Source organism: Kryptolebias marmoratus, linkage group LG24 (assembly GCF_001649575.2).
Source record: "Kryptolebias marmoratus isolate JLee-2015 linkage group LG24, ASM164957v2, whole genome shotgun sequence".
NCBI lineage: Eukaryota > Metazoa > Chordata > Actinopteri > Cyprinodontiformes > Rivulidae > Kryptolebias > Kryptolebias marmoratus.
The window spans coordinates 14,844,340-14,867,540 of record NC_051453.1 but is presented as its reverse complement, the minus strand read 5'-3'; the positions used below and the strand labels follow the sequence as shown (position 1 = coordinate 14,867,540).

At 38.7% G+C, this 23,201-nt stretch overlaps 2 protein-coding genes across 5 annotated transcripts in view; both read left to right on the top strand.

Moving 5' to 3' along the window:
• Positions 1-683: 683 nt before the first annotated feature.
• Positions 684-11,214, top strand: bsg (basigin). Of its 2 annotated transcripts, XM_017407335.3 has the most exons (9): positions 684-904; positions 4,957-5,307; positions 6,498-6,666; positions 7,308-7,396; positions 7,486-7,622; positions 7,749-8,025; positions 9,307-9,331; positions 9,412-9,481; positions 10,046-11,214. In XM_017407335.3, the coding sequence occupies exons 1-8, from the start codon at positions 841-843 to the stop codon at positions 9,470-9,472; spliced, it is 1,173 nt and encodes a 390-aa protein (XP_017262824.1). In that variant the 5' UTR covers positions 684-840; the 3' UTR covers positions 9,473-9,481; positions 10,046-11,214. The 2 variants fall into 2 exon arrangements, with proteins under 2 accessions (XP_017262824.1, XP_017262823.1); XM_017407334.3 differs by lacking the exon at positions 4,957-5,307 and having other exon boundaries at positions 689-904.
• Positions 11,215-11,356: 142 nt separating this feature from the next.
• hcn2b (hyperpolarization activated cyclic nucleotide-gated potassium channel 2b) overlaps positions 11,357-23,201 on the top strand; it is a 44,311-nt gene continuing 32,466 nt past the window's right edge. For 2 of the 3 annotated variants that reach the window (XM_017406847.3, XM_025003988.2), the window contains exons 1-3: positions 11,357-11,665; positions 13,495-14,414; positions 16,154-16,577. In XM_017406847.3, coding sequence (XP_017262336.2) covers positions 13,597-14,414; positions 16,154-16,577 — 1,242 coding nt within the window. In that variant the 5' untranslated portion in view covers positions 11,357-11,665; positions 13,495-13,596. The remainder of the gene's footprint in view (positions 11,666-13,494; positions 14,415-16,153; positions 16,578-23,201) is intronic. The other variant, XM_025003989.2, reaches the window with a different exon arrangement.

Genomic DNA, 23,201 nt, shown 5'->3' with positions numbered 1-23,201 from the left:
AAGTCTGTTTTGTATGAGTTTTCACTTTTTCTCCTGGAAGATTGTTTCTGACATATACACTTGCATCAAGATGCCTAAAATTAAAAAAAAGTTGTATATCTTTAAATTGGATGCTGTCTTAGTGGTTTGGCATTCATTAATTTAGTGTATCATACTATTCTTTAACGTCCTAGGACATCCACATGTGTATGCCACATTTTGTTTAGCATCCCTTGATTGAAATCAGGTCCCAATCAGCCCAATTGGCAAAGAAAAAAAAATTAAAATGCAAGAGTTTGGGTCTTAGCATGTGTGAGTCACATGTGAAAAATAAATAAATCCAAATCTTTTTTCCAGATTGAGCATAGTTTTATTTATACCCAGTTTTCTAGGAGTTATATTTAACCGACAAGGGTCTTTTTGTGTTATTAGCACAAATATTTCTCTTTAGGCAAACTTCAGTCTGGATGAAAAGTATTATTGTTTCACTTTGGAGCCTATTAAAAATTCAGTATATTGATAAGTAAAAAAAATGTTTTTAATCATTCTAAACAGTCACTAAAATTGCTACCCAAGAATATTTAAATTTAAATTTAAAGTGTCGAAATTATAATGATTTTACAGAGTTATTGGTTATTAAAGAAAAAACAACTTCCTGTGACGTAGCCCCGCCCCTAGATGATACGTCACGTGTACGTGCCGTTAAGGGCGTGTGCGTAAAGTACAAGGACGAGCAGTCGCCACTTCAGTGTCGTTGTGGAGCGGACTGACGGACGGAGCCCCTGCCACGGAAGGTTGTGAAGGATAAAAAATCAATTTAAGACCATCTCAGGGGGTGCTACCTCGGTAAACCGAGCAGTCATGAAGTTGCTGTGGGCTTTAGCGGCCCTGCTGTTGAGCTCTTGGAGAGCCGACGCGACCACAGGTAAGAACGCGTGTCAGCCATGTTGGATGAAGATGTTGACTTTGCCCCGACAACGCACATTTTGTTTGTCCTTTAGCAGTCCTCAGCGTCGAGGACATCTATTTAGAGCTGTGATTAAAAATATATTTATAACCTTTTGGACTTTTTACAGTTTGGAAGAATGACATTGTGTAATGTCATTGAGGCCACGCCGCCTTTTTCTTGCTAGCGAAACATTTGAGCTAATTTGTTTTGCCGAAATCAATCTTTGGACTAAAAGCGTTTCGTGACTCACATGAACAGACTTGATCATGAGGGAAATGATTAATTTCGAAGCATTTTCCAGTCTCGTTTGACATGAACTAAACGTGTTGCCTTTCTCGTCTTATTAATTAAGCACGATTAATTGTTTATATGTCGCGCATTCGAGCTTTATGATAATTTACACGGTGTTTAAATAGTAGCTTTCTTGTAGCTGAGGTGAAATTAACTCCCTGTTGCGTAATGAAGAAAATTACTAAACCGGATTGAAATCGTTTTAGGTGTGGGAAGATCTTCGTCATCTAGCGTTTTTTTTATTTATTGTCTTCGAATCTTTTTTATCCTACACGAAATGCCCAAATGCTTTAACCTGGAGCTGAATTTAGAATTTATTGCCATTATTACATAACATTATTACCCACATTTTGTCCCATATTGAATAATAGCGCCATGAATGTAGAGAACAACTCTCTCTTTTGCATTCAGATTTGGTTAGCCCCAATGAAATTGAATAAAATGGAGGACTAGATGGTTTTTTTTTCCTGAGGTTGACTTATTTTGACATTTACAGTAATAGTGGCTTATTTGCCTCATTTGATCACATTAATTTTAGGTGTCCTAAAATCTCACCAACCACAAATGACCCTTAAACTCTTTAAATCTTGGTCAGGTGACTGTAAATTGTTGCCTGTCCTGGTCTAAAATCTTCAACTTAATTATTAATCCATATTCACAAGTTCCATCTTGAGCTCAGCCTGTAACTGGCAGTCACAATATTTAGAGGTCCAACCCCCCAGAACATTTAATTTTGCTTTAATAACAAACAGCAGTACTGTTTGTTTTTCTGCTCCTACACTTGAACAAAATGGCTACACATAGCCCTCATGTCCTAATTGCCTCCTGCTTTAGGTGAAAACAACAAGAGAGAAGTTGGGTGTGAAATTAGATTTCCCTGGAGTTTCAACTACTTCTCAATGGAGGTTAACATTAAACCAATTTTGGTTTGTAACAAACAGCCAAAATTGTGACGTTTTTCCTAAACTAATGTTGCCTGTTCACCTGGGTTAATAAAGAGCCTAGTTCTAATCGTTGGCCTTTTTTTTATTTTGAGTTATTCATGCTCATCAGTCTCATGTATAATTATTTCTGTATGATAATAGCCTGCACATCAGACAGGATCGTTTGACGCTCCGATCACCTAACTGTGTGGGATAAAATGTGTCGGTCTACCACAGCTGAACGATTACAGTGCCTCGCGTTCTTTATTTATTTTCTCCATATTAGGGCAGCACTGATTGATCGAATTTGGCTTGTTTTTCTGTCCTCTATCATCACATCATGTTCAACGCCCATCTTCGTACATCACTAGTGTAAAAGTTCCCAAAGGGTTTAAAAGGGATGCTGGTTTTTTTTTCTGTTGTACACAAATGTTCAACTTTTAATTGTGAAGGAATAGCTTAAGCATTATTAAACGTGACATGATCAGAGACATGACTGCTTTACCGCCACTTATCTTTATTGTAAAAGGAAAAAAATAAATGCACCAACCGTTTTTTGTTTTGTGTGAATATACTTTATTTGAAATTTTAACCTGACTTGTGACCTTTGAGAAGCCGTTTGCTTAAAACGTAAATGCTTGCTTGTTCATTATTAACCAACCTAGTTGACTGAAAGCAGAAGTCTGACTTGTTTCAGATGCAAATCTCTCCACGTGCCTGTTTAACAAGTATTTATTTTAAACTGTAAGGTAACCTTTTGTAGCTTGGGACCTCCACAGTTGCATTGTTTCTGCTGCCTCTGACCTCTATTTTAAATGTCAAATTCTGACTTGGGACATTTGAGCTTTGACAGAACTTCAGGCACAAGTCTAACATTCAGGTTGTAGAGCAGAAGGTTATAGGTAGTAAATTACATGTCTTCAAACTTGGGATAAGACCTAAGCTATATTTGAAGGGTCATACAACATGGGCCATGAAGGTGACCTTTTAGTTCCGGTAGGGGAGCGATTCTAAGTGGGGAAAAGTGCATGCTATGCACAGACTAAAGTTCTTGTTGACAACTAGTACTCCTTCTTTTGTGTGTTCTGCTGTTTAGATAAGTTCATGCAGGTGATGAGTTTATTTCTGAGTAAGAATTAAAAGATTTGTCTGGTCTGTGTTACCAAAAGCCCGTTCTGCTGCTGGACAAACGTGCTTGTTGTGCTCTGGACCGGCCGAACTCTTCCACCCTGTCGGAGTACACGAAGGCTATTTGAGAGTGGTTGTATCTCAGATCAGCCAGTTCTTCAGAAGAGGTTATGATGTGCTTGTCATTCTTCTAATCTGAGCAGATTGAGGAGTTGCTGACGACTTTTAAAATGAAGACAGACTTTAGGTTCTCCGACAGTGTTCAATACATTTCTGACTTTCGCATAATACTTAGCTGATGGGATCAAACATGTTTTCATGTAACTTCTTCAGTGAAACTGCTTCCATTAAATCAGCAGCACAATGGTCTAAAAATATCTACTGTTAACCTAGATTAATTGTGACTGTTGGGCAATTCTGGCACAACAATCAAAGATCTAAATTTGTACATTTTCACTCTTTTGTTTTTAAAAACATTTTGAATGCATTTCCATCTTTGTAATTTGCTTTTGTGTTTACATTGCTTGTTTGTTCATTCATTCTGCGTTGTCTTTAATTTATTAAAATGCTTGTTATTGTTGCTGTCTGTTCTGCTTTTTTTGGGGGGTGGGGTGACCAAGCTTTTTTTTTTTTTTTTTTTGTCAACAGTTCCTTGGTGTATTCTTGCGCAATTGCTCACTCAATCTGTCCCAGTAATCCGTCGTGCCACTAAAAGTGGAAGCTCTCGCTTGGCACAAACACATCTATTGTGGCTCTTAATCCCTTAATTATATTAAGAGCTAAAGATTCTGACAATAACCAAGGTTCAGCTAAGAAGAATACTTTCACTGATTCGGTGAATGAAATTCTAGAGGAGGTTTAGGTGGTGGTGGTTTCGAGCCATAAGATTTTTGGCAATGCCCTGCATAAATGTATTTAAGGATATGGTCACAGTTCCTATAGTGGTTCGAGTATTTCTACTCCACCAACGACAAACTACAAATTCTACATGAGTTGAAAACTTAAAGGAGAAAAATCCATACCTTCCTAATTAACTTTCCTTCAAAATAAAATTTATTCAACTGTAGATTGGTGTAAACTTAATTCTATATGATTTAATTACATTTTCATGATGGACTAATAAAATTTAAAACCTTGACAAATTTGAACAATTATTCAGGATGATGTATGAAAGGAACTTGCTTGTAGAGCTGAATATGGCAGAATGTATTTTTTGTCAATTGTGCCGTTTTTCTCATTTGTTTAAAGCAAAAATCTAAATTACAAATTCAATTAATTGTAGATTAATTATTCTGGGGATAATCGGTCATTCAGACAAGATCGCAGCTATCTGTTTTCATCCTTTTAAAGGAATTCTACTTTGATCAAAAATGTGGACTGGCAAATCAGCTTTGGTTATTCCCACCCGTCTCTGTAGCATTTCCTGTTAAACACAATAGGTCAGAGTTTTAAGATTTTCAAAATGATCCAGTGAAACAAAAATGTAAACTCTGATCTATCTTTTTGTGCTTGCTGTCATTATTTGTTTTTAACTTTTTGTCTTTCTCTTTTCTGTATGCTTGTCCTTTCTTTTTTTTTTTTTTTCTTTAATTCTCCATTGCATTTTTATCACCAATTCATGCAATCACTTGGTTTCTTAAATTAATTTTTTGAAATCTGTTTGCTGGGCGGATTAATTGTGCCCAGCGGGTTTTATTAAGTCTCCCCTCTCTCAGATGAAGTTGATCAATGACAGTGCCGAGTTGCACTGTGAGGTGATAGGGAACCCCATCCCTGAAGTGCAGTGGTGGTTTATAGAGGGCGAAGAGCCCAATGAAACTTTCACCCAGCTGTTTGATGGGGCACGAAACGACTCTGTTAGAATAAATGCCACATACATAGCACACGCTACCAGCACCATTCGCCTCACCAGCCTCAGCCTTGACGACACAGGCACGTACGAGTGCCGCGCATCAAACGACCCTGAGCGCAATGATCTGAGGAAGACGCCCAAAATCAAGTGGATCCGCTCACAAGCAAACATTATTGTGATTGAAAGTGAGTGGCAGAAAAAAAAAAATATGAGGAGACTCCAGTCAAAAGTAGCTGACTGTTGCCTCATTAGCGAAGTCCTGGACATTTAGCTCCCGGTTTCCCGGTCCAGTTCCCTCTTCCATCCCGCTCCATCTAGTACACACTCCCCCCTATCTTTTCCTGAAAATCTCCGAGGTCATTCTGTAGTAGAACATAAACCTGGTTGTGAAGCATAGCCTGGCTGCTCCCTAATCCTGTATCACCTGATTCAAAGTATGTGTTTAATCTGATGCCTTTTTTTTTTCCCCCTCCGCTCATTTAAGTACCATTATGATGGATTTTCTTGCATATAATACTGGTCAGAAAGCTGGAAATTTGCAAATGGCTACTGTGGGAATGCCATTAAAACACAATTTAAAAAAAAAACAAAAAAAATGCTTATTTAGAAGTAAAACAAAAAGGGGTGTCAGATTACTATATTGGCATTGCTGCTTGATAGACTTTACATTGTCCTTTAATTGATACTAACATTGTGAAAACCCCTTGTAGTCATTCCTGTGGTACTGAACTATAGGCACAGAAGATGGCAACTAATTACTAAACATGGTCTGCCATGGGGCATCTTTCTGCCTTGTGGTCCAGTATTATTTGTTTTTTTACACAGAATTATTTGCATAAATGTGACTGGCAGTGTAAACTGCCCCAGCTGTTGTTGCTTCTGCATGCATTTATCAAAGAACCTGTAGTTTTACTGTGCGTATTGCCCTCTTCCTTTCATTCCACTGTTGATGGAACAGAGATCCCTCATTTGGGGAGCTCTTTTTCACCTTTTTCTTTGTACACGTACAGAACACTATTCTCAAAATAAGTGTAAAATGTGAAGAACTTGGTTGGTGTTAAGGCTTCCAGCCAATCGGCACTCAACAATTGTCTCAAGCTGAATATCATAACTCCAAAACAAAGATCTTGGAGTAACAGAAGCACAAGAGGTGTCACGATTCACCTTTTGTGCATACATAAATTTTCTTTGACTTATCGTCGTGAGCAAAGTGTTTTTACTTGAGACAAAACATGGATTTGATGTTCCAGCATGTAAAGACGAATGTTGAGTGTTTAAATTTGAATGTAATATTAATAGCTACTGACATTTAGCCTGGAGCTGTTTTTTTTTTTTTTTAAATGAAGCTAAATAACTTTTTTCATTTTATCTTAAGGCCCAACAATCATTACTGAACCTACTGAGGTCAGCAACCAGACATCAAGTATTCTCAGCTGCAACTTGACTGACTCTAGCCTTCCCATCAAGGGCTCCTACTGGACACACAATGGAAAACACATTGAGGAATCTGAGTCTGATGCTTCCAGTCCTTATACGATTTACCGGTAAGAAATTGATTCATTAAAGAGGAAATCGTCTCATATGTGACATGAACTGTTGTGTGTGTGGACACGCATTGTATTTGTATTTATTCCGAGTAACATTTTATTTAAAAAAAAAAAAAGTTACTGTTGTTTTCACACTTTCATCCCACATTTTACTTCCTCGATTCCTTCCCCCCAGCCTGTCTCCATCAGCAGCTAAGTTGTGGATGCCATTCGCTGCTCTTGATTAGCAGGGAGATGGGACTGTGCAGCTTCGCTAGCAGTCTTGGCAGCAGAGATCAGAGCCCTTTTGCAATTCGCTCTCTTTGCCCGACCTCAACTCCCCATTAGAGAGGGACGGCGGCACTGTACAGGACAGTAGCACCGAACAAAAGTGGGATTGTAATTAAACGGGCAAAACGAAACTGTTTATGCAGACAAGCAGCTTTGGTTTTACCCCGCAGCCCTTGAGCAGAAACTGTGCCCTGTTATGGATTTTCTACTTAGCTAAGTGGAAAAACTAATCACCATCATGAAAGTAGCTTCAGCGTTGGCCACTAGTCAGTTTGTTACATAGTAGCTGCTTTAGTCTTAAAGAGGAAATGTTTGTTCCTAACCAGAAGTGGCACATTGAGTTCTTGAATTATTTCTGTTCTTTGCAGTTTGGACAAGATCACCTATCATTCTGGTGGACTGTATGAATGTGTTTTTAAGACTGAGCCACCAGTGAAGGAAACAATAGAGGTTAAAAGTAAGTTGACTGAAATTAAAAGCGTATCTTTATTTAGCATTTATTTAACTTGATAACGTCTAAATTTTATGGAAACCCTTTTTGTGTAGCACTTCCCCATGTTGGCGCTTACAAGCACTCCGAGCATGGCAATGAGATGGACAAAGGTGTGCTGACCTGCGTGGCTCATGGTCATCCCCTCCCCACTGACTGGGTCTGGTTTAAAGAGGAGGACGGCACTCACAAGGTTTGAAAGCAAAAAATAAAGTTATAGTTCAAAATATTTTATGCACTTAAGTAATATGCCAATCTAGGTAAGTTAATTTCTCTTGAACGCTCATCTTTTGTTTCTGACTTGGTAAATACTCTGCAGGGTATTTTCAACGGCACAGGTGACCGATATGAGATCAAGAGCACCCCTAACAAAACCATACTGTCCATCAACGACCTGAGCATTGAGAAGGATATTGGAAACTACATCTGCACTGGAACCAACGAACTCGGCGCCAGCAGTGACAAGATCTACCTGCGCGTCCGCAGTCGCTTGGCCGCTCTCTGGCCCTTCCTGGGCATCGTGGCTGAGGTCATCATCCTCGTGACCATCATCTTCATCTACGAGAAGAGGAGAAAGCCCGACGAGGTCATTGATGGTATGCATTCAGTGTCTTCTACATCAATTTTGCCTATTTTTTTTTCAAAATAAAATTAACTCTGGGTAGACGGTAGAAAACTGTAAATCTCCCCAAAGAGCAACATCTCCTATCAGACCATCATTCGGTACCAAGTTTGAAACAGTTATGGCAAAGAGTTTCCTTTTACAGGGAGATGACGTGTAGAAATTAAAACTGGTGTTGTCTTTTTGGTTTTGGCATTGTATACATTTATTTTGAAAAGTAGCTCATGAGTTGGCTTCCACTGCTGTGTAAACAATAAGACCTATATATATTTTTACTTTTTTTTTTTTTATTTACATTTATGACTTCTCTGTTCGCTGCTGATTTTGCATTTTGGTAAGTGAACAAAAACTGCATGTCGGACTGAAGTGGTTGAGCTGAGATGATGACCGCCTGGAAAAGCTATGGGAGTCTGAATGAACCGCTTTCATAGTAACCACTTCTAAGAGGAATGTGCTCAAAGATTTGGTCACTCTTTCACTGGCGCTGAATGTTACAATACAAAGAACGCTTCAAATATTCACTTTCACGTTCTGGCGCTTCAAATCATTGTGTTTTGAGCCAATGAAAGAGTCGGATGAGGCACGTAAGTTAGTGTCATGGTTTAACATTGGGTAGGTTGAAAGTGGAGGGTTTTAGCGACGTGTCTGCATGCTTTCTGCATCTTGTACTTAATGCATGACAAATGTTAGGCAACTCCCTTAGGGTCAATATTCCATTTGTCTCATTCATCACTTGGCCTCAAAGGAACCTTACTTTTTGCCTTGTGAAAACATGCTCTTGCTCAGGTGTGAATACTGCCACTATACATGGTCAGGATGTCTGTCAGCTCTGCCAGTTTAACGATGTTTATTGTTAATCCGGTCGTTGCAGTGTTTCTTTGTCTTTTGCTTGTATTGCATGAGCCTTTGTGATGCTTAAGGTTGACGTTGGACGGTGTATTAAAACCTTAACGAGTAGCACTTTTTAAGCGTTGGAGCAAAGCAACAAAACTATCAAAGTAACGGTTGGCAACATTTCATTTTCATGAGAAGAAATGATTGGGTTTGGATTCTTGAATAAAGGTATTTTTGTAAGAGTTTGTCAGTAAAGCACCAGGTGGGCATGTCTATTCATTTGTAGTTTGATCATAATCTCATTGTGATCATGTTAGAGGTTGAACATTTGCTCCCATCAGTCTGTTGGGAAGAACGTAGGCATGCTTTTCTCTCCCCAGTCACATGTAATCTGTGATTAACTCCCTTCTTTTTCTTACAGACGATGACTCAGGATCTGCTCCTCTGTAAGTATGGTCTCTGCAGCTTTTTGTGCGTCTCCTGTCATTTAGCCCAGTGTTGCAGCCACTCCCGTTCTGTCTTTCAGGAAGAGCAATTCTACCACCAACCACAAGGACAAGAATGTGAGGCAAAGGAATTCAAACTAAAAGCTGAAGGTGTGTGAAACACATTTTGTATCACTGTTATTAGACAGACTGAAAACAATGTCCAAACATTAATCGGTTTCAAAACAAATACCCTAATTTTCACATGGTACAAGGAGGGAGATGATTAACACAAATATGGATTTAATGAGATTTTGTATTGTTGTGGTATAATCTAGAGCATAAATGGTAAATAAATGCATATGAATGAACATGTTTGTTATGCATTATTTTTTGTTTAAAATAGATTTGTCTCATAAAAATCATGAACATGTATGACTACTACATTAAGCTATTTGTATAATAAATACTAAGTGTGAGGAAAATATGATGACTACATATTGAGGTCAGATTAAATTAAGTTTCTACCTCTTCCTACTCGTTTTTGAACAGATAAAACAGTGGCAAGTCCCTTTTTTCTCTTCTTCACTGCTTTCAGTGTAGGTAGAAATTAAGTAAGGTTAAATGTTGTCACTGTGGGCTGATTTGTATTGTCAGTATCAACCTGTGTTTTTAAGCTTTTAAATGAGAAATTCTGTTTCTAATGGTATATTCTCATTCTTTTTTTATTCCTAGATGGACATTCAGTTGGCACTCCAAGATTCAGCTGTCACGTGGCTCAATATTACTGCGCACCCTGCGATTGGAAGTTCCCTTTTTTTTTTTTTTTTTCTTTTGTTGTCGGGTGTTAATGCTTAAGGAAAAATTCGATTTCCCCTAGTTTTCTTTTTAATGCTATATTCTTTACAACGTACAGCCAGGATCATGGTGTGTGGGGTGAAAATAATTCTGTTTTGAGACCTTGGGGGCAAATATTGCATGAGTTTAAATGATGTTCTAGCCAAAAGTGTGTGTTGCTGTAAAATCATTAGACTGGTTAACTGAAGAATGCTTAGTCTGTGATCTTCTGTTTTCGCTGACGCTCCCTGCACTGACCTCCATAGTTGTCACTCGTCGCTTTTTTTAATCTCGTGGGATGGCCTCTTTGTAAAGCAGCACAAAGTTCGTTTCCAGGCGGTGGAATGCTTTTGATGTCGATACGACACTGTCATACTGGGACAGAAGAGTGCAGTGAAATTTAGATCTACTAGGCAATCTGAATTCCAGTGCACTTTGCCTTAAACGCCATTTCTCATCTCTTTTTTTTTTTTTTTTTTGCTTGTTTTTGTTTATTAACAAAGTGAAAGATTAAGAATTGACTCTAAATTTAATGTAGAAAGTGCTAAGAATCGATGTCTAGGTTTTCATGTTGTAATAGTTTTTAGTTGGAACGTTTTTGGTTTTAACCATGCAGTTTTAACTTTCCTATATACATTAACTTTTTTGTTGTTGTTTTTATGGAGTTTACATTTCACAGTTTAAGTAAATTCCTTAGGACCAAGTGCAAAAGATGCAACTATTGCGTCTGTGGATACAACTCTAATCATTTGTACGGCTAAAACTGCCAGAATAAAGACATTCATTGGATTTATTTATTTTTTTTTTTTTTAAACTACCAATGGTGATCTGAACCACTTGTGTCCAGTTGTTAAACAGCTGTCCGTTTCACTCACTGTGTAGATAATTCAAAAGCCATATATTCTATTTAACCTGAGTAGTGTTGTGATTGAATGTTAAAACTTTAGAGTTGCAGAAATTTAAAGACCTGGCCAGAATTGTGCAAAAACGGTTGTACCTCCTATAAACATGGAATACCATCTCATGTACACCTTGCACAAACTGAAATAAAGGTATATAAACTAAAATGGTTGTGCTCCTTACTTGGTTAAAATGCATTTTAGTGAAAGATGGAAGCCTTTTGGAAACTTTCTTACAGGAGCAAAGGTGTTTTCACTGAGCAGGCAGATTGTTGTAAAGGCAGTGTAATTAAGACTATCTTTTTAGAAATTAAAACCATTTAAAAACCTTTTACCTTTTTGGTTAAATATATATTTTGAAAGCAGTATTGTTGGTGAATAAGTGGTAAGATAATGTATTTTGCTCTAGTGGTATTTAGAAATTCTGATCCTTGTGGGGTTCTCCCACACCTGATCCAACTGATTGAATGATGGTAATTAGCTCTCAGTTAAACACAGGTGTGCTGAAGCAGGGAGACACTGACTTCTGCCTCGGCTTTAAAGGAATAGTCTGATATTTGCAGCAATATTTTGTCAAATAATTGTTCAGTAGTTCATACACCAGTCAGAGTATGAAGAGGTAAGAACATCCCTTTTAAAAGCAGAACTGGTTTTGTTGGTGTAATTCAGGGGGTTGCAGCCTTTTATCTCTTAAGCCAATTTTACTGTCTTTCCTACTGAAAGTTTATACACAAAATGTCAGACCCCCTGATGAAATGAAAAACTACAGTTTGTTGCATTTTTTTTAAGTGTTAAAAAATTATACTTGTACAAAAGAAAATTACACTATGCAGACCTTTTTAAGTCTATATTTATACATAAAGGAAAATAAGTAGCCTGTTTAGAAAGAAATAAAACTAGATTTGCAGTACAAGAAAGAATGAACATGAAGATCCATTAAAAAAAATAGAACAACCCATATTTACTTAAACTACTTGGGTTCCTGTCTTCCTTTAGAGACATGCCTTTACTTTTATTTTGCACATTATGAGAAGAAACTAGCTGTATATTTCTGCAAGGCCACATGATGCCTAAAAAAACAAATGTGTTTTGAGCAGAAATAGGGATGTTTTAAAACGAACCTTGCATATATTTACACACACTTTTGACCAGTTTCATCAAAACAATCTGTCCAATGTGAATTGTAAAGTTTCCGTTATTTTTATGACTGGGAGATGGAAACTTGCATCAGTGACCGCACGAGGCGCACACACAGCTGAGGTGTGTAAAGCATGTGAATTGGCTGAGGAGCACTTCCATTCTCACTGAGAGAGAAAATGTGTCAGATAAGAACATTAATTCATGATTCCTATAGTTGACATGGTGTAGATGATGACACTTGGTCATAAACAGCTGCGTAAAGTTACACGTAATCGTGGATCAATGGCAGCTTTGGCTCTGCTGGAGGACATTCCTAATGGGAGAACTCAAAGGGTGTGTGTTTTCAGGAATCCCACAGCCCTGCTGGCATACAATGGTGCCTGGCCTATTATCTGACTCAGTGTCCAGGGCCATTTTTTTTTTTAACTCTGAGCTGAACTGACCCCGGGGTCACATAGGGGAAACTAAGAGGAACCGTGCACTGCCTCCACGCTGGGACACCAGATCCTTTCAGAGGGAGCTGGCTGACAGGCCCGGTATTTCACAACTGCATGAAGTTGGAAATGACTCAGGCTCAGACCTGTGCCCCTGCTTCACTCCATTCATTTACAATAACAGTGTGTAACACATGTCCAGAAAGTGGTGTCTAACATTATTGGATAAAAGTGGATAGGTATCCTTTTCTTTACTCCCACCTTAATGTCTGAGCATTTAAAGTTTTTGTTCCTACCAACTTTCAGCATGAAAGCTGCGCACTCTTTGATATGTGAGGCCCCGTGTTAGTCTTCAAATTGTGCAATATCCCCGTTTTTCCACTAGATAGAGCCATTTGACCAGAACAGTCTCATTACCTGGGGACAAGAGCAGCTTCAGAGCAGCAACAGGCTGACGTTATTGCGTCCTTAGTACAGTTTACAAAGCTTGGTTAATAATAGTTACTGGTTACTTGACCACGATGTATCTGTTAACAAGTAGTTGTCAAAGGTTTTTGTTTACAATAACGCTGGATAGCAAAATGAGCTCAACTTCAACTGTGACCTTTCTTCGTCACATTTGTCCTGTTTTGGACTTTTCCATCAGGTGAGTTAATTGCTGTTTTAAAGCAGGACGCATTAGTGTAATTCATAATTTCTTATAGAACACCCCCTCCCCTCCTCCATTCCCACTCGCTGTGTCATCTAGGGTGTGGTTGGTTACTTGACTTGTGTTCTGCGTAGTCATTTTCTTCTTAATATAAGCTACCTGGAGGTGGTTGGAGCCCAGGGGTAATGCTGTCATCTCCTTGTTTTAAACGCACAATAACAACAGCCGCTTTGCAGCCATGGCAACGGCGCGCTGTAGCACCTGAAGTGATGAGAAGGGAAAGTAAAGGGCTGTTCCTGCTCTGAACTCGCCACGGTCAAAGGTACGATGGATGAGGCTGAGGACGGCGAGGAGGAGCTCAAATTCCTGCAGCCTCCTCCAGCAGCCAGTTTGACTGGATGCGAGGACCCTTACAGTGGTGGTGATGATGATGATGGGAGCGGCAGGGGGATCAGGATGAAGGGGGTTTTTACGCTCAGAGGCGGGGCCGCGTCCGCTGCGCGCAAAAACTCTAACAACAACGAGCTCTGGCTCTTTCCAAGCGAGGGCTCCGCACCTCTGTGGAGCCAGAGGGATGCAGCAGAGTCAGACCGCCGGACCAGAGGGGACACCGTTTCAGAGGGGCCCGCCAGAATGATCTGCAACAAGAACGGAGACTGCAGGAGAGATCCGACCAGTTCGGGGAGCCTGTCTTCTCTCATCTCAAGGCAGGAGAAGCAGGCAGATGGAGCCGTGGCGAGTGAAGACGGGAGGGGGCCGGCTGCGAGCGGGGAAGCCTCAGTCCTCTCGGCGGGGTCCCTGACTCAGGGGCCCGGGTGCGAAGTGAAGACCACCGCAGCCATGGAGAAAAAGGACTCTAGAGTTTCTTTCTCCAACCCCCCAGCTGGTAAAGGACAGCTCTCAGGTCCGCAGTCGAGAAATTCTGTCACTTTCAGCAAAGCGGAGGACGGCTCTCAGATAGTTCCGGACGATGGAGACTCCAGGGGGAATCAGACATACATGCAGCGGCAGTTCAGCTCCATGCTTCAGCCAGGAGTTAACAAGTTCTCCCTGCGCATGTTCGGCAGCCAGAAGGCTGTGGAGAAGGAGCAGGAGCGCGTAAAGTCAGCAGGGAACTGGATCATCCACCCATACAGCGACTTCAGGTACGGGACAGTCCGGGACGCGTTCATGAACAGACATACTGTTAAACTCAGTTTCTGTCTGAACAAAAAAAAAAAAACAGTTTCAAACTGCTCTAACAATTGTTGTACGTCTAACTCAAGCTGAATACACACAATGTAAATTTCAGAGAATATTGACAAGTCCAGAATTTTGTTTTCAGGCCAAAAACGTCAAAAAAAGTCACTTTCAGCACCAGGGACAGCTCCCCCAATTACCCACGGATTAAACCCAATAATCTCTTTTTTCTTTGGGCTTCTTTTTTTTTTAAATTAGTCAAATGCCATCAGAATATTCTTCTATTAGAAGATTACAGCAAATTTATTGTTTCAAGTAAAAGATGGAGCCAAACCTCCAAACCTTACCCTGACATCAATTTGATCACTCATTTAAATTTTATATTTTTTTTGTAAATTTTATTGACGTGCTATTTTATGATATTTGTGATGGTGGGCGTGTGCTTTTTCCTGCATCATAGGGAGTTGTGCTCTAAATGCTGTTGTATACTTTACTTACAATAACTATAATTGTATTAAAATGAATCTATAAATAACAGGATTTCATCAACTCTTAGCATCTCACTTTAGTCTCCTTCACCTCTAAACTGATCAGACAGCAATTTGTCTCAAAGCTCATTGAACATCATCATAATATTAATAAAGCTGTAAGCTGACCAATAACAACTGACAGTGTTGTAAAATGTTGAATGCTATTTTATTGTTATAAAGGTCTCTTTTATTATCTACAACCCTGAAATACAGTAAGTTTTATATCCTACTAAATAAGAAAGAGCAGAAAAAAATCTATAAAAGAGGGCTCCGTTTGTTGTGTTACTATTAGTCAGCATGATATTCCAGAGCACATAAGCATTGATTAGTTATTACTTATTATTTGATCATTTATAACAAGGAGTTACTCTCCTGATGTAGCACCTACATCTTTGTCCTGATTGGCTTTTTAATATAATTGTTCATTTGAGTGAAGAAACTGTTAAAACTAATGAATTTTACACATATTGATGTAAAATTTGGAGCAGTAGTAGCTGAGACTGACCCCCAACACATACTTAGAAACAAATTGTGCACTTTTTTTAAGGTTTGGCAGAGTCAACTCTGTCTGTCTGTTAGCAAATCATCTCATGAACAGAGCAGATTTTAATTAAATTTTCAGAATGTAATCATTGCATGTACATGTACAATTATTAATTTTTGGAGTCAGTCGATGTAAGATGGCTGCCACAGCTAATTAACATTAGCCAGCACAAGAATGGCTGTACTTTGTTGAGGTTGTAGTTGAGAGTCATTCACAGCACAAACATTGAGCATAACATATCTTAATATTGCATGAGATTTTGCATAACGGACACATCTTTATAACTTCTTAACATTTAATCAGAAAGTGTGGCCCTGGTTTCATTTCAGACAGATGATGCAGTTTTTGTAGTCAGGGTTGGGTCTGATTTCTATGCATGTGTCACCCTTGAAAGTGGATCTCTTCACAGAGATTCACAGAAAGCTATAAATACTGCCAGAGCAACATCAGCATCTTTGTTAGCATTTGATATCAGCTGCAAAAGGCTCCACTCTTAATGTCCCGACATCGGAATTACAGATTTCAGACATGATAATTCAGCTCAAACGCAGAGGCTTAAATTTCATTCATTTTCCCACAGTGTTAAGAGTTGACCTTGATACTTGAGAAATTTTATTCGTTTATCTTTCAGGTTCTATTGGGACTTCACTATGCTGATGTTCATGGTTGGTAACCTGATCATCATCCCTGTCGGCATCACCTTCTTCAAGGATGAAACCACCACACCCTGGATCATCTTCAATGTGGTCTCCGACACCTTCTTCCTCATGGACTTGGTGCTCAACTTCAGGACGGGCATCGTGTTCGAGGACAACACAGAGATCATCCTCGACCCCAAGAAAATCAAGAAGAAGTACCTGAAGAGTTGGTTTGTGGTGGACTTCGTCTCCTCCATACCCGTGGATTATATCTTCCTCATCGTGGAGAAGGGGATTGACTCTGAGGTGTACAAAACGGCCCGGGCGCTCCGCATTGTCCGGTTCACCAAGATCCTCAGTTTGCTGCGCCTTCTGAGGCTGTCCAGGCTGATCCGGTACATCCACCAGTGGGAGGAGGTACGCTGAGCTTCAGCATTTCTCATACAGGGGAAAGAGGGAGGGTTCAAGGGGTGCTTTGACCATCAAAAGTTAGCTTGTGTAGTTATTAATGAACACATCCAGACCTATATAACATGAGAAAGAGGGTCTAAAATAAGTTATAATTCTTATGAGTAGAGGTCGACCAAAGGCTGATTTATTAAACTGATTTGTCAAGTTGTTAGTGGTTCATAAATATGACAGTTGAATATTTATATACGTTACAATCTATTAGATTTTTAAAACAAAAATATAAACTGTGATTGTGTGTGATTGAGTGATTCAGCCCCGAGGCCTGATGTGGATCACTACACACCTGTCCTGCAGTTTAATGAATTCTGCTCCAAGAGTAAAGTGATCCATAATTTGTCTTTAAAGTAACATTTTCTAACCAAGCAGTACATTATAAGTACATTATAAAACAACAACATAAAACATAAAAATCATCCTAATCGGCTGACAGACACNCAGATGAACAAATGATGTGGGATTGAGCCAGCAGTGCTCTTTGACCAAATTTGTAACCTTAAATACTAAAAGTAAGGAAGAAAACTTAAATAGTGATGGTAAAAATACAGTTTATTTGGAAACTTTGCTTTATGGAGAGTTACATTCTGTGTGTGTTTAATGACTAAACAAAACATTAACAAAATCAGCTTTATTTAAACATGGTCAATGTGAAATAAATCTAATTTTATGAGGATATACACACTGGAAATAAAACTACACACAATAAACCAGAAACAACACTGAGTTATAATTGCATTTTTATCTCTTCAGCTGGTATAAAAATTTATATTTATAAAAAAACACTTATGTTACCTTTTTCCCACATGGACCTGTTTTCACCATTTTTTGTCCCCATTGGCAGCATTTTCCAAACAGGTTTGTTGAGCCACATAATTATCTGTTCTCGTACACAAACAATAGGAAAACTAAAGGCCCAGCATTCCTTGAAGAAAGATGTAACGCTTTTCATAACAGTTTTAGACTGGGATCATTTTATGTGGAGAAAACCACTTTTTGTCTCTGTCTGTTATTTTTGGTTACTGTCATGTGTCGTATGTGCCGATGATGCAGGAATGTGAAGAATGAGGCAAACCTCTCAGAATCACAGAAAAATACTTTAAAATCCCGCTAATGAATTTGAATGTCCATCATAGCTCATTAGTTGAATACCATCATCGCTCTACGGATTATTTCTGGAGATGTAGGATGCAAGAAATGCACATTTTGAATATTATGATAATGTATCTCACTGCAGCTTTCAATCACGCTCAGAAACTCAGTGTTTTAACTAGAAGCAGTCAGTGGTTTATGTGAGTAATCAAGAAATTTTGTTTGCATATCTAAACAATTCTTTTGTCCTTAATAGCTTTGTGACACCCACAGCAACAAGGGTTTGCACTGTTGCATCACAATACACCTGATAGTGGGATTATAGATCATTATAACCCAGTTTACTGATGCAGTTAATTAAAGCACCATTTGTGCTTATCGTTAGGAATTGGAAGAAAAGGTTTCGGGGAAGGAACACAAAGACTGGAGAGAAAATAATTGGATTTTGTTCTTTTAATAAAAACTACATTTTCCTTGTTTTTATATTAGTTTTAATGTGACCTATCAAATAATGGAGACATCACAATGAGGTAAATTAATATTGCAGCAAAAACATTCTTGCCATATTGTATACAGTATGTTATGTCTTTATATTCTGCTTCCAAAATATGCTTGCAGGTAATCTTTGAAGGTTGTCTTTGCCAATATTTCTGCAGCTTTTGTAAAAGTCCCAATTTTCTATTTTTTATTTTTTTATTTACATCCAACTACCTGCCACCAAAAGGCGCACGTTTGTCTGTGTGTCTGTGTTTGTGTTGGGTGGGGGGGTTGGTTTCATCTGTCTGTCTGGTACCAAAATGTCTCAAGGACCCCTGAACACATTTAAATGAAACTTGCAGAGTGTAATCATAGGAGGTTCACCTACAACTGATTAACTTTTGGAGTCAGCCCAATTTAAAATGGCTGCCACAGCCAACTGACCTTACACAACACAACAATGGCTTCCCATTAGCCAAACCTTTGGTGTATTTGTGCGAGTAGTTATTTAGAGAAAACTGAACAAGTAGAGGACAACAACAGAAGCCTGAAAAAGTGTCAGCAGTAGGTGAAAATATGTGAAAGTTTTGTCCTTGGAAAACAGAAACTAAAACTTGACACAGGATCCAAATGGTACAATATCCTTCTGTTAACCCATTTGTCAATTTTTTTAACTAATAGTTCTTGGACATTTTCTTTTCAGACAAAAATCTATGATATTGGTTCTAAACAGCGCTGACAGTTTTTTGAAATGATTTGAAAACCGTGTCTTTGCAACAAGTTGCGAATAATAAAGTGCCAAGTTATTCGATATGTGTCAACATAACACCACTTCCTCACTTGATTTAAGGGCCCTTTTTATATTCAGATGAAGATAGTTTTAAACACTGGACTTAGTGTGGAAAAATGTATCCACCGTATAAAGAAAGACCATTTAAATACCCAGAAAACTGTTTGTAAAGACCACTTTACAGAATTACATGAAAGTCTGGCTTCTTGGAAGCAAAACATGAAGAAATTCGGGATGACTCAGCACTTTAGCACTGTACTGTACATCAGAAATGAAAGTTTGTCTATTGATAGATGCATTATCATCCGTCATATGCCCTTCTATTTTGCACAAACACAATTAGCCCTTGGCTTGCTCTCTGCATGTGCTCCTTTATCTGTGTACAAACAGAGGAGTTTGACTAACCAAACATACCAATCAAATGTCTGTTCTCCTGCTCTGAAAATAACCTCTGCTTTCCTGATTACAGACTGGTAATTTAAGCTCAATGAGAGCCACAATTACTGATTCAAACACACATCAGTGAATAATGGCGTTGCTTTATAACGCAGCTCTGGTCTGATCTGCTTAGTTCAGCTGGATCCAAACATGGCTGGCTCGTCTCCACCTCCACCCAGCTCAGCTCAGCTCAGTTCAGTTCAGTTCAGCTTAAGTTCTCTTGCTGTTGCTGCTTAATGATCATGTCAGTATTGTGATGACTTCACCGCACAGCTAAGCTGCAGGTGAGATCAAAAGACAAATAATTAAAACAACTACAATAAAAGATGCTCAGGATGGTTAAATATATATATATATAGATATACATTAATTTTAATAAGTGAGTGTGTGTTGATTCTGCTTCTGTGTGACCAATACAAAAATACACAAGCATTGTTGCAATATTAAGAGCAATTTCCTGAGGCAGGAACCTCGTATCGATTTTTTTTTTTAATTTTCATGAGCCAGACAACGGGTGGGAGTGTGTGTACATGAGTAAAGGACAGGTAGCAGGGGCCAATATTCATCTTGTTTTCTCTAAATGCATTTTACCGTGCACAACAAAAAGGAATAGAAAACAGACATTTTTTTTTGTCTGCCTGTGACTTGTGGTCACAGTGCTCCACTTTGACCCAGATTGGGGTCTGACAGTGACACATGGCCAGGTGCTGTTATGGTGTCGGGGGGAACATTAGTCCTGGAGCCTCATTAATCATAATGGGAATGCTACCTAATCACAGGGCAGGCCTCACAGTGTGTTGTGCTCTCTCCTCCTTCTAATGGACAAAAGCCAATAACCATTATAAAATGTAGATGCTATTTTTAAAAATAAAATTAAAGGCCTAGCATTCCTCTAAGAGACGCATATCGCAAGATTATCTTATGCTGGGAGGTTATGTCCATTTTGGTCATACCTTGAAAATAACATCCAGTCTCATGTGATATCTCCAGTGAGCTGTTAGTGCTTGGAGTATATGTTGTGAATGACTGTAAGCTACTACCACACCTAATTTTAGCTCGGTATCTGTAAAATTAACTGAGTTATAATGATTTTTGTGTAGGCTAAGGTTGATTAGCTGTGACGACCATCTTGAATTGGGTTGACTCCAAAGGTTAGTCAGTTGTAGATGTTTAGCCAATAATTTCTTTCTTAGAGTTTTATTAAAAATTGTCCAGCGGTTCATGAAACAATTTGCTAAAAGACAAACAGGGTTAACGTCAACAGCTAATGCCAGAGTTTTAAACAAAGATGCAGCTCATTGTGTTGCGCTCAAAGTATGTGTTGAGGACGACCCTCAGCTAGTACTACACTGATTTTTAGCTTAATATTTGTGAAATCTGTAAAATTTTTGCATCAAATCACCCAAAATAAGATTCATATGTCATTGTTCTGCCAAACATGATAAACATATCTATACAAGTTGAGTAGAATATGTGTGTGTGGATTTGATATTCATTTGAGCTGTAAACTGAGTGCAACAGAGCTTCTGAGGTGACAGGATAAGTCCCAGAATGTCTGGATTTAGCTGTTCCTGGTCTTTATGATTTAAACAGAGGTTTTCATCTCCAGACTTACACATTTGGCCTAGTTCTGATGTGGGACTTTCCTTTTTTTGTTATCAAGTGAGAAAGGAGCATGGTTTGTTGTAAGAAACCATAAAATGTGCACATGAAGCAGGGCTTTCTAATATGCATAAAAATATATGTATTTAAACAGACATGCAGCCTCTGGCCCAATTCCCCACCCAGAAGGACAGTTCTCCTGCCCCCCTGGTGGGGAAATACACTTTTACTTATGATTTAGTGAAGCAGCCAGTTGGCCCCGTTGAACAGGGATGCCACACCGTGTAAAACTACCCGTACGTATGCAGACAGACACGATGGCAACATGGCCTAGTCTGTAGCCAAAAAACCCCACAGTGGTCAGTGTTTGCAAGGCTACGACCATATTCCTGTCTGTCTCCACCACTATCCTGGTTGCAGCTGTCCATTTATACTCCACCAAACAGATGAGTGATGCTAATGTTGGATAAACCCTGTTGCTCATGATCAGCTCGGACCCAACCCACTCTGCAAGATGCCAGGATTGATTTATTAGGGTTTTATCGCTTGCCTCTATGAAAGTTAGGTGATCATGTAACTGCCTCTGTCTGTGTGTGTCTGTCTTCTAGCAGGGGAGGCTGTGGTTTAGGGGAGGAGCAGATGATTGCCAGCCGACTTCCTCACCACATGCGTGTGAATCCCCCAGGACTCCCTTTAAAAAAAGAGAGATAATTTATCTCAATGGGACCTTCCTCGTTTAAAAAAAAAACTAGCAGGATGAACCAGTGGGCAGGTTTTAATAAAACTCTCAGAAAGTAATTATGGGATGTACAACTAATTAACTTTTTGGAGTCAACCAGATTTCAGATTTCTGCCACAGCTAATCAACCGTATCGAACACAAAAATGCCTATAACTCAGCTAGTTTTACAGATATTGAGCTAAAACTTGTTGTCATCGCTGAAAGTAATAACCAGGACATACTCTGAGCACTAATAAATCACTCAAGATCTTTGTTTTAAACTTTGGCAATAACAACTGGAGTCAACCTTGCCTGTCTGTTGGCAAAATTTCTCATGAGTCTTTTGACAGATTACAGATTTTAATGAAGCTCTTAAAAAGTAATCATTGAATATACATCTATAAGTGATTACCTTTTAGTGTCAACTTGACATAAAATGGTCACCACAGCTAATAAACCTTACAAAACACAAAAATGCCTATAACTTAGTCAATTTAACATATAATGTATACCGTCCTAAAAGCTAACAGATCACATGAGTTATTTTTTTTTTCAACTTTGGTATGCAAGGCTTTTAGTGATATCCATTCCTGCAAGGAATGCTTGTCCCATAACATGTGAACCTGTGGCTGCTTAAAACAAAACTGTTGTTGATGTGCTACAGTTCCAAAAAACTATATGTTGCTTTGTGTTAATATACATTGTGATATCTTTTCTGCACACATACAATATCATACCTACATGTTTTCATTCTAATCTTAGGTGTTGTTTGATTTGTCAGCTACAGTATATCTGTCGTTGCGAATCCAGATGTATTAACTTTTAGAGAGTGTGGAAAGTGGGAAACAATCAATTCTGATTTGTACCCTTTGAAACCTCTCAGCCTGATAGAACATTTTGTGATGTTTAGCTTTTTTTGGTTTGCACACATAACATTTTTGTTCTTTTTCTCTGTGGCAACAAAAACAGAACTTTGCAAAAGTTGATAATGGATTTGATTCAACAAGTTTCAAGAAACTAACTAAACTTTCTCATAGTTTCTAGGTATGTAAATAAAAAGCTGAAACGCATATTTTTTTTTAATTAAATGAACTTGTCAGTGTTACGCTCACATCTTGTACTGCTAAAAAGCAATTAGTATAATTATGGGATACTGGTTTGTTATGCTTTTCTGTGCACAAGTAAGGATCGTTACTGCATGTGACTCATTTCGGCTGAGCATAAGGATGTAGGAGGTATTTTAAAACGTACAATATAAATTAAAACTCCTGAACAAAATTTGAAGGTGGTGCGTTTAGAAGTTAGCAGCCGAAGTACATGTTGGAGAACACAATTACCTCTTAGCACAGCCACTGTTAGCTCATAATTTGCAAATTTAGCTGAGTAATAGCCATTTTTGCATTTGTTAAGGTAGAGAATTTACCAACCTGTTACCACTCAGTTTGTGCTGGGGATTA

What these genes read in the sequence shown, in the direction of transcription:
- bsg (XM_017407335.3), top strand. Translation starts at nt 841, where the DNA reads ATGAAGTTGCTGTGGGCTTTAGCGGCCCTGCTGTTGAGCTCTTGGAGA. An exon ending in GAGAGCCGACGCGACCACAG is followed by an intron (nt 905 to 4,956) that starts GTAAGAACGCGT and finishes AATTGTGCCCAG; the next exon opens with CGGGTTTTATTAAGTCTCCC. An exon ending in GGAAACAATAGAGGTTAAAA is followed by an intron (nt 7,397 to 7,485) that starts GTAAGTTGACTG and finishes CTTTTTGTGTAG; the next exon opens with CACTTCCCCATGTTGGCGCT.